The sequence below is a fragment of the Erpetoichthys calabaricus genome, chromosome 13 (assembly GCF_900747795.2).
Source record: "Erpetoichthys calabaricus chromosome 13, fErpCal1.3, whole genome shotgun sequence".
In the NCBI taxonomy this organism is placed as follows: domain Eukaryota; kingdom Metazoa; phylum Chordata; class Cladistia; order Polypteriformes; family Polypteridae; genus Erpetoichthys; species Erpetoichthys calabaricus.
The window spans coordinates 134,094,986-134,112,714 of record NC_041406.2 but is presented as its reverse complement, the minus strand read 5'-3'; the positions used below and the strand labels follow the sequence as shown (position 1 = coordinate 134,112,714).

General features: G+C 38.9%; 1 protein-coding gene across 1 annotated transcript in view; it reads right to left on the bottom strand.

Annotated features, from left to right (window-relative positions):
• The window catches only part of col14a1a (collagen, type XIV, alpha 1a), a 504,124-nt gene that overhangs the window by 313,229 nt on the left and 173,166 nt on the right, over positions 1-17,729 (bottom strand). Inside the window, 3 exon segments of the mRNA XM_051935518.1 lie at positions 7,402-7,541; positions 7,643-7,772; positions 17,229-17,374. Of these exon segments, the coding sequence (XP_051791478.1) occupies positions 7,402-7,541; positions 7,643-7,772; positions 17,229-17,374 (416 nt within the window).

Here is a 17,729-nt window from a genome sequence, read left to right as displayed (position 1 = left end):
AGCAGCAGCAAGACAGCTGATCGAGCATAGAGGAGGCAAAAAAATGTATTTGTTTCACATTGTATCACCGTTTAAGAGGGGTTTTGGAGGAGCATCTCCTTAGCGTGCGTTCAGCCCTCCTCTTCACAACGCGAGAAGCAGAGACGCGAAGTAGCTGGTGTGTAGCCCTCCCTGGTTTGGAGACGGGGGAGGGTGAGCGAAGCGAGCAGGGGGCAAAGCTCCCTAGTTTTACTAATGAAAATAAGCAGCCAACAAGGATGGTTATTTTTTTTTTTTAAATAAGACAGCCCTGGGTATGTAAAAACACCATTATTGCTTTTGATTGACTTGTGTGTTTAGAGCAACATACACATACAACTCTGAAATATTGTGGTATCACCTCATGCTTATGTGCATACACACCACAAATCTTACCTAGACAATATCATTATGATGTGGCGGCGGACAGCAATGATGTTGTCCCAGGAGGCTCTGTGGCGCTGCACCAAAAAGTAGACTGTTAATTATGAGTTCTCTCATGTTGGGTTTCAAACAGTTGTGTTTAATGTTGTTTCATAGGTTTTGGCAATGGGATTGTTTTATTGAAGTTTAAAGTGGGGGGGGTTGAGTTTACCCACTGCCATTAACCAATGCTGCCTGGTGTATGAGTCCCAGTATCGAGACTAAAAAAAAAAAGCTTAATTTGAATATTGCTTTTTGCTGTGATTGTATTACTTGAATGTACAACACTACCATGTTAAGAAAAGAGTAAAGTAAAAGTGTTTTCTTGATAAATTGAGTGTGTCTGTTTGTCAAACTGGTGTCTGAAGTGGGATGATTTTTTTTAACTCAAGCAAGAAAATACAATACTGGAAAGAGAGGCAAGACAAAGAGATCGCTGAGGCAAAAGATGGCTATTGTGGTGAATTGCCGGCTTTCGATTCCGGTTCTCACCCCCAGGCCGCCAGGAGGAGCTCTCCCAACAGCGTGAACGTCCCCCGAGTTCCAGCAGGGCCTCATGGACTATGTAGTTTTTATACGCAGCCCTGCTGGATACCTTGGGGGCCACCAGGAGTCGCTGTAGGAGGACTTGGAGGCTCTTATGTGCCCTATAACCCGGGAGTACGTCATGGTCACGTGACAGGAAGATACGATGTGCTCCCGGGTTGAAGAAAAGGACTGTTTACCCTGACCCGGAAGGGATAAGGAACTGTGGACGGATTGGACAGGAACACCTCCGGGTCAGGGTGTATAAAAGGACGATGGGAAATCCCAGACGTTGAGCTGAGCTGGGTGGAAGGAGGGCAACGCGTCTGGGAGTGGATGATTGTGTATTGTTATTTGATTATTGATTTATTACTGAGTATTGTGGAGAGGAGGGTGCTTTGTGCACTATTATTATTATTATTAATAAAGCATTATTTGGACTTTTACCTGGTGTCTGACGTCTAGTCTGAGGGTTCAAGGGGTCACGGAGACCTCTATCTGTCACACTATATTAGAAGAACCAGGCTGAGGAGCGAAATCCAAAGACAGTGGGAGAGAAGCCGTGTCTGGCACCATCCTTCTCGGGACTGTCTCAAGTGAGTGGCAACCCACCAGCACCCTCTAAAGTGAAAGTGAGCAGCTATGATGGCACTGCTCCGTGGGAACCCTACTTCATTCAGTTCCAGCTGGCTGCCTGGCACAATGAATGGAATTCTGAAGAGGTGGCTGTACATCTCACTTTGACACTGGACGGTCACACTTATGAAGTGCTAGTTGAACTTGGACCTGCTGAATGTGGACACCTACTTATACGCCACCCCAGAAGATCGGTGCATATCTGGTTCTTATGTAAATGATCCTGTGGGAATAGGAACCATCTATTGCAAAAGCTAAAAACCTTGTAATCTCCCCAGTCTTACCTGGACAGGCACACGGCAAATGTACAACTTCAGTGAAGACTACCTTGTCAGTTCTGCTCCTCTGCCTGGCACCTAACTCTTTAAAATTTGGATTGCTCAGGTGACAGCCCACAATGTTCAATGATCCTGCATAGAAAATGACAACTGTTCCCACAGAGTTCTGACTATGAACCTATCAACCCTTCCAGGGAAGTCTCCCACCTGTGCACACAGAAGGCAACACACGAGACTGTTTCTGGGTGTGGTGTAGCGGGTGCGCAGCTCTAAAAGAATAGCAGTTTTTAAATAATCCATTTGGCCGTGTCAGTCTCCGTGGGCATGATTGTGCAGCTGCGGGGAGTTGATGAGGTAATTGGGGCTAGTTGCACCTGCACGTGAGGGTGTGATCATTCTCCATTGCTTAATCGGCTTCCTGCAGTGCATGATTGAGGCACTGCACACACAGAGCTGTATAAGAACAGAACAGCACAGAGAAACAGAAAGGACAGACGTTAATGGAGACGGAAAAAGGCTTGGAGAGCGAGAACGCGACATTGGGGGCAGTTAAAATGAGCGGATAAGCCACGTAGCTGATGAGAGAGGTCAGCATGGTCAGGGGTCCCATGAGGAGTGAAGGTTCAGTGCTCGAGGGGCGGACCGCGCCCAATGACTATGTGGAAGAGTGGGGTCAATCAAGGTGGAATCCACCCTAGGGATCCGAGGGACGATTGTGGGTGTGAGGACAATCAACCCCAAGCAGTCTGGCAGACGCCGGTGGAGGCAGCAAAGACGGGGGTTGTTAGTGTGACGACTGCAGCGGCTGAAGTCTCTCCAGCTGAGCAAGCCTTGGGTTAGCTGGAGAGACTGGGAAGGGAGCTGTGGTTAGCTGGAGTGGCCCCAATGTCTGCTGCAGAATTTTAGTCTCATTTTAGCCTTGTTTTAACCATTTTGGATTTTTATCTATTTATGTATTATTTATTGAAACACTTTGATTCACTGCACTATTTATTTAGACACTGTTTTTAATTATTTTTAATAAAAGCACCATCCCCTTGTTTCATTTGGTGTCCTCATTGTCCAGCTCATCAGGTTACATTTACAAACTGTTGGGTTCAAGAGGCTCCATAAATGGAAGAGGGAGCATGAAGCTGGGCCGCATCCCCGTCACACTGGGGCAACTTTGCATTTCAATCCCCTTAATGATCGAGTGCCCCACTATCACAACTGCTCTCTTTCTGGGGACTGGCTTTATGGTTGCCTGTTGGGGCTCCTCACACCTGCCTACCATCTCAGAATCTTCAGCGACACCACTTAGCAGCACAAGGAACTGAAAATGGTTTGACACTTCAAACTCTGGACCCGGGATATTGTGCACACTTTGCTATGCGCCTCCTCTTCCACCATCTTAGGGTTGCACACTATCTCTCTAAAGGGCTCTTGGGGTAGGTCCACCAATTCTCTACTACAATGCAGACCAGCCAACTCCTCTTCCATTTCAGAGTCTCAGAGCTCAAGGTGGTGGATCAGCTGGCATCTCGTGCAGACATAGCCATCAACGAATACTGGCTCCTCTAAGCCACCCTCCAAAACATCCAACATCCAACAGGACTTGCATTGCAATGGCCTCACTATTAAAATTTGGTTTTGGATCACTAAAACCACTCTAGCCTTTGTAATTTAATTAAATTAAAATGATTTGTCATAAACTAAAAAAATAATAATTTAAAGAACTAAATCAGTTATTTTACTTCTCCCAGTCCCTTAAGCTGCTGTAATATTCTCTCCCTTGACTGCCTGCTGTTTGTTCTTCCTTGAAGCTAACTTTATTTTTCCCCGTATGTTTTTTCTAACTTATGCTTGTCTTATTACTTCTATACTTTGGCAATCTCTGCTTACACCATTTGAACTCCTTGTTATTAATGAGCCCTTACGCTGCAACTCTTGTATGCTTTATTATCCAGACTGCCAAGAACCATCTTTTTACACACTACTACATATTACTAAGAAAATGTTCTTGCTAAACTTTCTTAAAGGCATTAGATGCCTGTCTACATACCGCGGAGTCCCTATTTACCAGTTACAAATCAGTGACCTACCAGTACTTAAAATAAATGCTTTCCTTCTCATGAATGTGTGTGCCCTTGTTTTCTATAAGCTTTAATACTAAAACATACAAGTGATATATGGCACTTTTAACTATTAAACACTACAATGCCAAATATTTACTTATTTGCTTACAGATTTGTCAGTTTCAGCTACCACATTTTGCCTTGCCTCTCCAATGCTTGTTTTGAATAGAAATGCAACTTGTTTTGAATAGAAGTGCAACTAACAATAAACACTACAATCCTAGAAGCCTGCAAAATATTCATAATGCTGGGCCACCTTATTTTTAATCGCACCTCCTCATCACTGCGTTAATTGTGCACCGATATTGCCTTTGTTTTGCAAATGTGTCAATCGGCCACTGGCAGGCAGTCTCCTCAACCATCCTCCTTAATGAGGCAGCTGAAGTCAGACAAAATTCTCACAGCTAGTATTATTATCTGGGAGGAAGGTGTCTGGAAATGTATAGGAAAATAAAATATTATTATTTGAAATACATACATTTCATGTGTATTCCGTGTCTATAAACGATCTGTGTAAATGTAGTATGACAGGAAATAAGAGGCAAAACATGTTGAACAAATAGCAGAAAATGTTTTCATGTTATAGTAATAACAACAAAATGTTGATGTGAAGTGTATAATGTGTTAAGACTGAAGTTCAAATATCAAATAAAGACTTTCACAAAAGGTATAACATAACAAGTGTACTTTTATTCAAGAAAAAAAACGAATAGGAAACTGTTTAATTTACATGTTGCTGTCAATGTGTGAAAACTGAAGCCCAAATATCAATCAATATGAAATAAAAACGTTTACATGCATGTATATGTTTGCATCTTTCACAGTGGAAATACAGCAGATTCACAGATATCTGCTTTGTTGGTTTAGGGGTAAGAACTGCTGCTTCGTATTAAGACGTTGCATGTTCGATCCTGGGTCCACCCTGCATTTAGCACTTTGAGTGATGGGCTGCTATTATTGTTACTATCTATCTATATATATAAAATTCTTTGAAACAGAATGAAACAGTTTGAAACAGAAATTACGTATGACCACAGAACATATTATAATACAGGAACTAATCACTTTGTTTGTGGACGCCATTTTTATATCGTCTTTACGAATTGTTATTAATTGTGTGAGAGTTATTTTACTGATATTGAAAATAAGTAAACGCAAACACGCCGATCTATCCCATAGAAGTGCGCCCTGCGTCACCCTCTCCCAGCCCTCCTCTCTGGACTACAGTGCTGAGCCATCCGCCGCCAGGTGCGTTCTGACAGAGAGGTTTTATTTATTCGTCCACGTGACTGTCGCGGAAACTGCCACATTGTAACTTTTTTTTAGTTGGCAGTACTTGATAGTAGAAGAGATGAGGAAAACAGCTTTGCGTCTTTCTACTTTTTAACTGCGCCGAGCTGTAAACAATGTGAAGACGAGACCGCCTTCAGCAGCCAGGGGTCATGAGAACAAAGTAGATATTGGGAGGCGCAGAATGTGAGGCTACTCCGCCGGGTCAAGAGCTTCGCAGTTTCGGGCAGCGTCCTCTCTTCTCGCATTGTTTGTGACACTTCAAGTGCCCTGTCGGCTCCTGGGAGTGTGGAAATCTTTGCGAATGAGTGTAATCAGAGCCATCGAAGCACGACTCTGTTTGTAAATTGCCTTGCACGACTACTTACTGTCCCTTAAGGTGAGTTCGGGTCACTAAAACCCTAAAACATTCAAGGTTGCTTTTGTGATGAATTATTTTAAGAAGTAAATTACAGGCACATAGTGCAAGGTTGTCAGGCAGAAATTTGGACAATCACATAGAAAATGTAATTTTTATACCACAGCGGTGGTGTAGCGCCTTTCACAAGGGATCAAATACCGAGAAATGATCCAAATACATTTTAGCTGCTGTTAGTACTACTTACCTGTTGTGTTATAGCGCCATTAAAATGTAGTTTACCCGAAACCACTCCAGCGGTGCTCAATGTATCTTTACTTCTTAAATGTTAACGTTTTACTGTTTAATAACTTATAGACTACATTTTATTTTTTTCCCTTGCACTCAGTGAGTGAAGCCACTGGGTAATCAGCTAGTTATATAGTAAAAACATACATGTGATTTGAGTCTCTAAGAAATCAACAAAACGAGTGACCTTTTATTCAAGAATAAAACCGAAGAAAAACCGAAGAAAAAAAAACTTTAAGGCACCTTGGGTTGGCAAATTTGCCAATCAGATATAACTTTACATTATGAGATCCTGATGCACTTGCATATACGACCACAGTTATACGCTCTTTATTTAGCTTGAACCTTTTCATTACCACCAGCCAAAGTGCAATTGGGCAAACACTTCCTCATTAACCAAGCATTTGCATTATAAATCCGCTCTGCAGTCAAACATTTTCTTCAACCAATTCACTAAACACAATATGAAATTAAGCTGCAGCTTCAAAATCTGACGATATCTGGTCACCTGACAAGTCTAGCTTAGAAATGCCATGGCAAATCTTGAATCAAGTAAGTCAGCGACTTGAAAATGAGTACTGACCCTCTATGTTAATTTTCTCAATCTCGCTTTTTGCTGAAACATTGGTTTAGAAATACAACCACTCTCAGACCTTTGCAGCGTAAACCACTCACTGGGGACCTGGTCAAGCAATTCTATCTTCAGTGAATGAAGAATTCGATGCTTTTCCACACTCTTGTCTCTCTCTGACTTAGCATAAAACTCCTTTATCTTCTGAGACTGAGCCTTAATCTCACAGATTGTCGATGAACGGTCATTAAATTCCATCATAAGCACTGTACGATTTTTCACATTTCTCAAACCTCTTGCAGATTTCCATCTTCTACTTGAGGGTAAGCTCTATGCACTTACGCTTAATTTTTTTACAAAAAATACAAACCAAACATATTATAATCAAAGAAAGGTTTAGATGAGGTTAGATCGTATATTTACATACACAGGAGAGGTAGCCAAGCATATGGTGCGCAAGGCATGGCCTTACACATTTGGACAGCGCGCACGCTGCACCAAGGTTAAACTTACATTTCGACAAAATCTACTTTATTTTAAGAATTACTTCTTCAATTTTTTGCCAGTTGCTTGAGTTCTGGTTAACAGAAAGTCTACTGCATTTTAATTAGTCCTCACACCACAGTAACACAAACACTTAGCACTTCCTCCTTTTCATATTGCAAGGATGACATTAGCACATCTTGGACTCTAAGCAGTAGTCTCCTCTCTTCAGTCAGTACTTTCCTCTCTGAATTAGTCTAACATGTTGTCTTATGTTAAACTTGTGATACAGTGGAAAATATTTAAAAAATGCTTAATAGCTTAAAGACCTAATTTCATGTTCTGAATATTGGTATCAAAGCACCTGACCTATATCTTGTGAAGTTTTTCAGGAAAACTGGGAAAACAAACATTTACCTCATTAGTATGTGCACCATTAGTCTTCACATACATAATCTTGTACCCATTCACTTTTTTGGATGCTGCATCCCAGGTGACTCTGGCTCCATTATGTGTAATTTCTGAGAACTTCAGGTTTCTTGGGGCTGATAATGGTACTGAGGAATTCCAGTAAAAGTAAATTTAATAAGTAGATAATAAAGAAAATGAATATGTAATTTAGTTTTCCATTAACACACTATTAATATCAAATACATACATGTAGTTTCCTGGCCTGTCAGTGGATCACTGGCTTCCTCTCCATACATGGCATAGATAGTAACAGTGTACTCTGTATTGGGAGTTAATCCACTCAATTCAATGTCAGTAATAGTCTCCAAAACTTTCACCTAAATAGAAAAATGAAGATGGGCAAAAGAAAAAGATAAACATTTTCACATTATCCCATTTTATTAAACTCTACTATTCAAACAATGTATTTTAATTAATTTGAATACAAGACTTTGCATAAATAACAGAAACTGAGTAATTTCGTTGTTTAACTATGATTCAGTCAAAAAAACAGAAAACAGCCTGGATCATATCTCTCATGGTTCAACCAGGGCTCAATCCCTGGGGGCCGTAAGTATAAAACCTTGCTTAAATTCCATACTAAATCTAGCTTACGCTTGAAATACAAAAACGCTGTACATATACACAAAAAATGTTTATAAAACCGTAAACAAGCCTCATGCCACACTAAGTTCCTTCATAAATCTAAAAATCTCAAATCAACTTAAAACTATCCATACATGCACATGCTTTTAGCCATTCTCTGTCACCTCCTTCCATTAACCAAGTATGGCTTAAAAATGCCTTATTTGGATATACAAGGTACTCGTCGACATACGACCTATGCAAGTTACGACTGTTCAACTTTACGACGCGTTTGACTGTTTCCCCTGCCAGCTGTTGGCAGCACCAGTTTCCCGCACTCTCAAGTCTCGCTACGCAGCAGTAAAAATATACGCAGCAGTGTTGCCCCACGTGTGTTTGTGTCTTGTTGTTTTGGCAATTTTCGATAATAATATAACCCTAACATATAACCCTATAATATTAACACTAATAGCAGCTTTCTACTCAAAACGGCAAACTTGAGAAGCTGCCAGCATCAAACCCAGAAGCTCTTGATTGGGCAGTTCTTAGGATTGCACTACGCAAGCAGTCGCATCAACTGCTTACCGCAACCTGCTTTCTTTTTTCTTCTTGAATAAAAGCGCACTTGTTCTGTTATACTTGTACTTGTGAAAGTGTTTATTTGATATTTGGACTTCAGGCTTCACACCAGTCATTCTCAGTCACACACACCACTCACATCCACATCCACAGTTATCCCAGTCTCGTTCGTGCACAAGTTTTATATACAATCATCACATTCAAATGTTAACAGTTCCCACACACAACTGCTGACTCCCAATCAAGAGCTTCTGGGTTCGATGCTAGCAGCTTCTCGAGTTTACCGCTTTGAGTAGAGAGCTGCTGTTATTGTTAATATTATACAATAAAAACATACATTTGATTTACGTCTGTAACAACCGCTGTAAATTTATAGTGCTTGTCAAAGTTAGCGTTCACGCTCGCCCCCGATCTGACACTGCTCTTTTCAAATAAAGACGCGCTATAACAGAGGTGAACTCAGATCAGAGAAAACAGAAGCCCTCCCCGCAAGAAATGTCGACTCACAGTGTATGAATGGCGTATGGAAGAAGTGTGTTAAGCGTTATGTAAATACTTTTGCTGGATTTAACAGTGAACAAGAACTTGATGAGATTCGTGAAGAAATAGTGAAACTGTCAAAAGACCTTTCATTGGAATGTGAAATGGAAGATGTCGAGGAGTTGCTAGACCGGGAATCAGGTGAACTTATGAATGAAGAGCTGATAGAATTGGAAGAAGAAAGAGTGGCGGAAGAAGAAACAAGAGAATTGGAGTAAGACGAAGAGGAGGAGGTGCCACAAAGAATGTTCACCACAAAGGGATTGTCAGAAGATTTATCTCTACTGAATAAACTCCTTGCTCATTTTGAAAAAATGGACCCAAATATTGAACGATTTGCGAGGATTGAACGGATGGCACGCAACACATTTCGTCCTTATTGCGAAATTTATGAAGAGAAAAAAAAAACAAACAATTCAGATGAAGCTCACTATGTTTATGAAAAGAGCAACTCCTCCCATCACCCCGTCCGCAGTCTCGCCTGATCTGATGAAGGCGATATCGACAACCCGCAGCCAAGCACCAGTGGTGCCAGGAATTAAATGTACAGTACAGTATTTCTTGTTTTGTACGTTTTCCACATATTAAACAAATTGTACTGTAGTATGCTGTGTTTGTCTTAGAAAGTAAGAAAATGTTGATAAAATATTACTTTAAGATGATTACAATATTATTACCCAGTCTAATATTCTTACCTTAAATTAACATAGGCCGACTTACGTCCAGATCAACTTACAACCAGTCAGTCGGAACCAATCGCGGTCGTAAGTCGACAAGTACCTGTATTCATTATCTAATCACTATACAAATTTGCTCGTGAAAGCATTGCCTTTACATCAAACCACAGGAAAACAGAGGAAACTAAGCTTCAATGAATGTGAAAAGAGAACACAAAATAATTCTTTTTTCAGGACTCTCTGCAGGAGTCATACAGTAATGAAAAATTTTGGGAACCACTCTTAATTCTTTGGATTTTTGTTTATCATTGGCTGAGCTTTCAAAGTAGAAACTCCTTTTAATATATGACATGCCTTATGGAAACAGTAGTATTTCAGCAGTGACATTAAGTTTATTGGATTAACAGAAATTATGCAGTATGCATCATAACAAAATTAGACAGGTGCATAAATTTGGGCACCCCAACAGAGATATTACATCAATACTTAGTTGAGCCTCCTTTTGCAAATATAACAGCCTCTAGACGCCTCCTGTAGCCTTTGATGAGTGTCTGGATTCTAGATGGAGGTATTTTTGACCATTCTTCCATACAAAATCTCTCCAGTTCAGTTAAATTTGATGGCTGCCAAGCATGGACAGCCTGTTTCAAATCATCCCATAGATTTTAGATGATATTCAAGTCAGAGGACTGTGACGGCCATTCCAGAACATTGTACTTCTCCCTCTGCATGAATGACTTTGTAGATTTCGAACTGTGTTTTTGGGTCATTGTCTTGTTGGAATATCCAACCCCTGCATAACTTCAACTTTGTGACTGATGCTTGAACATTATCCTGAAGAATTTGTTGATATTGGGTTGAATTCATCTGACCCTTGACTTTAACAAGGGCCCCAGTCCCTGAACTAGCCACACAGCCCCACAGCATGATGGAACCTCCACCAAATTTGACAGTAGGTAGCAGGTGTTTTTCTTGGAATGCGGTGTTCTTCGCTCTTTGTTATGACCAAATAACTCAATTTTTGTCTCATCACTCCAAAGCACTTTGTTCTAAAATGAGTCTGGCTTGTTTAAATGAGCATCTGCATACAACAAGCGACTCTGTTTGTGGCTTGAGTGCAGAAAGGGCTTCTTTCTCATCACCCTATCATACAGATGTTCTATGTGCAAATTGCACTGAATTGTAGAATAGTGTACAGATACACTATCTGCAGCAAGATGTTCTTGCAGGTCTTTGGAAGTGATCTGTGGGTTGTCTGTAACCATTCTCACAATCCTCCACATATGCTGGTCCTATATTTTTTTTGGCCTGCCAAACCTGGTTTTAACAGCAACTGTTCTTGTGGCCTTCCATTTCCTGATTACATTCCTTACAGTTGAAACTGACAGTTTAAACCTCTGAGATAGCTTTTTGTAGCCTTCCCCTAAAACGTGATACTGAACAATCTTTGTTTTCAGATCTTTTGAGAGTTGCTTTGAGGATCCCATGCTGTCACTCTTCAGAGAAGAGTCAAAGGGAAGCACAACTTGCAATTGACCACCTTAAATACCTTTTGTCATGATTGGACACACCTATCTATGAAGTTCAAGCCTTAACGAGCTAATACAACCAATTCTGTGTTGCAAGTAATCAGTATTGAGCAAAATTACAAGGGTACCCACATTTTTGCACAGCCAGTTTTTCACATTTGATTTAATTTCATACAACTAAATCTTTGTTCGGAAAACACCCCCAGTACTCAGATGTTCCTAGGAAATGAAAGACATACCACTGTTATCTTTTTTGTTGAAAGTAAATTATTATGCAGGCTGAGAGGAGTTCCCAAAATTTTTCATATGACTGTAAACAGAAGAAAAAAAACAATAGTGGGAGGAAGTGACAGTTTCTGAGTAAAGAAAGCAAAAAAAATAAATAGATAAAATTGCCAAGTAAATGCCAATGTTGGACTAAAAAACATTCGACATATAAAATCCAATCATTTTAAAGTTGCCATTGCACTGATGTCCTGAGGGTCTGGGTCTGGGATATCAGTATGCTCATCTTGGCTGGGGCTGTGTAGCTGGGTAGGCAAGGAGTACGTTCTCAGGGATCGTCAATACATTTTTTGGCTCATGACAACAAATGGCTTGTAAATCAATTCGGACTTTCTAGAGATGTCCTCTTGGACTTGTGTGCTGAACTGGAGCCTACATTACAGAGACAATCACACAGAAATTACATGATCCCTGTTATGTAACAGGTATTAACAACCACAGGGTTTTTGGCAATGATCGCTCTTCAGTGTGAACTGGTTGACCAGTCAGAAACCTTTCAGTCATCACTGCACCATGTCACAGCATCATTATCCTGCCAAATGGAGTCTGTAATATGTCAACACTAAAAAATTCTAACTTATTGTTAAGCCAATTTTCAAGCCAGGTTTGTGTTTAATAAATCCAGACTTTTGCGTACAAACCTGGGTCTTTGTTCTGTTATGTTAAATATATTTTGTTATTGTTTGTTAATTATTTTTGGTTATTTTCCTGTATTGTTTTTGTTAATTTCTGTCATTTTATATTTTATGCAATTAATTTTTTTTTTTAATAATTGTAGTATGATTTTTTTTCTATTAATTACCTTCCTTTACATGTTGATCTCAAGGGGCTGATGTCACCAAACAGAGGGTCATGGCATTGCGATTTACACTCTTGGCACTTTTGGGGTTATTAATTTTTTATTTGTTTTTTATGGTTTCAACTGTTTTATTTTTACATCTGGAAGCTTTTTGTTTTATTTATTTTTGCAACGGGTCTGACATGTTATGTGACTACAAATGATGCATTTCGTGATCAGGAATTACATATCCATTGACCATGACAATTCAACTTCTGACTCTATCAGATATCCAAATAAAAATAAAAATATGACTGCAATTCCAATTGTATCCCTGGGTAGGATAACAAAAACAAACACACCACTGGGTTTATTTTGCAGATTTTTAATCACTGCTTGCCTTTAACTTTAATTTTTGGTTCATCCCTAGAGTTTGATTGCCTGTTCTCATCAAGTCTCAGGGTTTTTGACTATTTTCTGGACTAACTATGATTTTAGGTTTACAGTTACATCTTTGTCTTTTTGTCTTCTGACAATACTCCTGGAGACTCTGTCTCATAACACTTTGTCAATTAACCTGGATTTTGACCCTCGGATTTAGGAATGCTTTGGAAAATATTGCCTTAACACTAGAATTACCAGAGCCTACGAAAAAACCTGTAGATCCGGCCCACCTTAAATCGCTTTTTAAAACCGTTCTCACCTTTCTGCCAGCGTCTTTTGTCATCTAAATGTACTGATAAAGATATGCTGCAAGCAGCCGGCTATTCCATCCCCCCACCGACTTAGAACGTGCACGAACTTCTCTCAGCTCATGCCTTGATTGATTATCTGGGAGTGAAGTGGGGTTTTAGAGTGGAAATAATAAATCGTTATTTGGAACACACACATTTCATGTGTGTTGCATTTCTACAGTAATCGGTGTAAACACATTTTTAAAACAGAAACGTTTATTATATTCTAGTAGCAAATGACAAAATATTACCATAAACTATATAATGTATGAAGCCTGAAGTCCAAATATCAAAGAAACACTTTCACAAAAGGTACAAAAAAAAAAGCCGCCACCAAAAAAGCCACCTTAGTGTGCGACATTGACACTCATTTGCTATGGCTGCCACCGTGGCGCAATAGTATCAGTTGTTGAGTATGAATCAGAAGGTCACCAATTCGATCCTGCAAGATTTCATTTTGAGAAGTGTTCTTATTTTTTACTATTTTAGAATAAAAAGATGCATTTGATTTCAGTCTGTAACAGCCGGTGTAATTTATGATATTTGTAAAGGTTAGCTTTGTTTATTTTTTTTTTAATTCACTTTTCATTGCCTCAATTGCGTTCAGGATCCTTCCCTACCACCCCCAATCTGACACTTCTGTTTCAAAAAAAAAAGGCGCTATATATCTGCAGTGTATCACGATACATATGACCATGTGTTTTTTCCCACAATCATGCCAGTCTCCACATGTTGCTGTATGCTGTTTCTTCTGTACTCCAGGACATGCAGAGGAAAGCATAGTAAAGAGCAGTAACTTCAGCGCTATATGCAATCATCAGACACTCCCCATCTGATGCTGTTTTCACATAAAGACGCGCTATAGCTCTGCAGTGTACTTGTGACTGCATTGTCGTACCAATGCTTGTGAACTGAAGTGTCTGCATGCACTTTTCGTGGCATTACACGTGTATTTTTTGAGCATGCCCATGTCGCTCAAACACAGGAATATGTTGATGTAAAAATATAACAAAACAAGTGCACTTTTATTCAAGACTATAACCGAAGAAAAAAGAAAGCGAGTTACAGTAGGCGGTTGATATGACAGCTTGCATGGTGCAATGCTAAGAACTGCTGATTTCCATTCCGTGCTATATAACTGTTAACATTTGAATCTGATGATTGCATATAGTGCTGTCTTATTCAGTGTGCACAAGAACATGCAGGTGGCCAGTTGCTGCATGCTACAACGCACATTTTAAAAAAAGAAAGAGACAAATATATGTGACGTTTTGAGGAAATCATTTCATGACGCGAATAGTACCAATCAGAAAACATCGTCGAAGTAATGCAATATTATTTGAAAATGAACAGCGTCAGATCAGGTGTGAAGTTATACTGGCGCTGTTTGAGTCAGATCAGAAGCTGAATGAGCTGAATAAGCTCCTGTTCTAACTCTAAGTAAAAAGCATGAATTAATCAACAGAAATAACCACGATCGACATTTTAAACTTAACGATTTACAGTGCATACCAATTTATAAATTTTATGTCCGTTTGAGGAAAAAAAAACACTTTCTCCAAAGCTGGGAATTGAACTCGGGTCTCCGTAGCACGGCAGGGCTGAGTGCTCCAAGACAGCAAACCGTAGCATTAAGCCACAGAAGGTGTCATATCATCCTTGAACCTTTTGTGAAAGTGTTTATTTGAAGTTTGGACTTCAGGCTTCACACATTCTATAGTTTATGCCCACATTTTGTAACATTTATTACTAAAATAGGAAAAAGTTTCTGTTTTAACAATGTGTTTACACAGATTACTGTAGAAACGGAACACGCATGAAATGCGTGTGTTCCAAATAACGATCTATTGTTTCCATTCTAAAACTCCAGCAGTTCAGTCACTCCCAGATAATCAAACAAGGCATGAGCTGCGAAAACTTAGTGAACGTTCTGCGATGGTGGGGGATGGAATAGCCGGCTACTTGCTGCTCGTCTTAATCGGCACATTTAGAAGACAAAAGAGAGGTGAGAACGGTTTTAAGGTGGGCCAGATCTACGAGTTTTTTTCGTAGACTCTGGTAATTCTAGTGTTAAATGCAATTTTTCACTGGAAATACAAACTAAGACTGTACTATGCACAGCAGAAGCCACATATCAACAACAATCAGAAGGGCTACAACTTCTCTGAGCTCCAGTTAATTTGAAATAGAGTGATACAAATTAAAAATATATTAACCCATTAGAGTTTATGTGCACTTTCATGTTCTATCACCTTGTGCTGTGAGTGTCATAATGGTATGTTTTTTAGTGTTCTCCAGGATAAAGGAAAAAAGAGAATCACATTGTTAATGTACTGTACAGCAGTGTTTTTCTAGTTTTAACATTATTTTTAGTTTCATTTTTCATTTCATTTATTACCTTTTATTTAACTTTTTCCATATTCTAATTTTAGTTTTTATTTAGTTTTTCAGTTCTCTTTGTTTTTACTTTGTCTTAATTTTTCAAAAATTTTAGTTCTGTATTCCTCACCAAAAATGTCCACGCGGACACAATTGTGCAAGTGTAAAAAAGAGTTTTCTTTACAGATGTTAAACTGTATATCATTCATGTTGTAGCTGTCCACATAACACATACAATTTTACTGTCTGTGACAGAACTCAGTTTCATGTAACTCAGTTTTATGTAACAAGCATAACTGCTTCACTTACATGACGTGATTCCAATGTTATATAAACACATAACAAAAATAAAAATAGACTTTGTAAAATCAAATCAAAATGCAGCATAGCCCCTTTAAATAGATTATCCAAAACAAAAAAAAATGTCAAAATAACTCAAAAATGCATACAGTCATGTATAATTATGACATTTCCTTTAAGCGGTAGCACCTTTATATTTTCTATAACTCTATAATAGCCAGTGACATTTTTACATTGTGTTGTGCTAGGCTAGGAACACCATTTCAAGACAGGTCCTGTGAATCAACAAGCTGATTTACTTCCTTAGCTTTAAGATCACAGCATCACTCTGGCTGTAAAAACAGTGCTAAAAGTGTTAGTCTCGAGTGTCACTCGGCAATGGTATAGACACATCTTGCATAAGACCCGAGGTTTACTTGGGTTGTAAAAGTGCCAACAATGTTAGCGCCGAGCATTACTCAGGCAACGGTGTAGGTACTGTAAGTCTTCTCCTAGTCTGATAATTTCCTCTCGTAAGAAATGCCTCTAATCAGAAGTGACGATGAGGTGAATCTGTCTTACGGCAGTGAAATTGAAATATACAGTGAAACCGAAAGTAATGTACATGTGCAGTGTGTTGTTCATATTATTATTATTATTAATCATCATCATTATTATTTTATCATTATTATACTTTCTGCAGTTCTGACTTTGCACTATTAGTGTTTTGCACATTTTATAGTAGAAATATCAGATTTAACAAAAGTATAATATTTCAAGTCAAAAAATGGAATGCTTTTTACATGTTGAGAAAAAATGTGATGCTAAGGAGGTTAAGAAGAGCAGGCTAATTTATGGGACAAACTGTCAAACCGCTGAAGCATAGAAGAGACTTATGACCAAACTGATGGTCATTTTGAGCAATTTTATCTATCTTATCTGTGACACATCATCATTAAATACACTCAGTCAACAAATTATTCAGCAGATGATTGTCAAGGAACGCTAATTGAGCTCCTTCATGCCTACTGTAATACACCTTTGTACTGCCTCAATGTTACTGCTCTTTCATCTTTAGCCAAGTCAAAAAGTTACTTATTTTTTTGCAATTTATGTGCGCATTTGAGGGAGGTGGTTGTTGTTTCATAAAGCTTATTTCCGCCAAATAAAGCACTATTTACAGTTTACTTCTTGTATAGTACTCTTCAATGAGTAAAGGTTCAGAGTTTATAGATGCAAACGCAATGACCATTTTATACATTACTAATTATATAACACATTCATGAAAAGACAGACTTGTTTAAACAAACAGAAAAATAAAGCAGTTCAATACTAATTAATAACCTAAAACATCTGTCTATTTTAACATTGTTAAATTTCAAATTATATTTAAAAAGTGTTCCCATATTTAATATAATACTGAGCTTACCTCTTTTTCATCTGTTACATCTGCTTCTGTTAGTGGAGCATAAAGGATCATGTACCCAGATGCTCCCAGAACCCCTTTCCACCTGACCCTCATGCTGTTGTGTGTGACATCATAAAGGTGTAGATCACTAACCATGGGGAGAGCCACTTAAAAAACAAAGAGAAATATAAGCTGTATGGACTGCAATTATTCACTACTAACTGAGGAACAACACAGTATTAAAAGATGAAGAGCAAAATAACAATTTTCTTAAGTTTTTATCCAGTGCATTTGTAAATATAAATTATCATAAAATGACTAACCCACCCTCTTCCTCATTTACTGTAGACATTTAACAATCAAGAACCTGCCTGGCTGAAAGTACAATTCTTTAGAAACTCTTAGGACTGCATTTGAATTAAATACAGTAATCCCTCCTCCATCGCGGGGGTTGCGTTCCAGAGCCACCCGCGAAATAAGAAAATCCGCGAAGTAGAAACCATATGTTTATATGGTTATTTT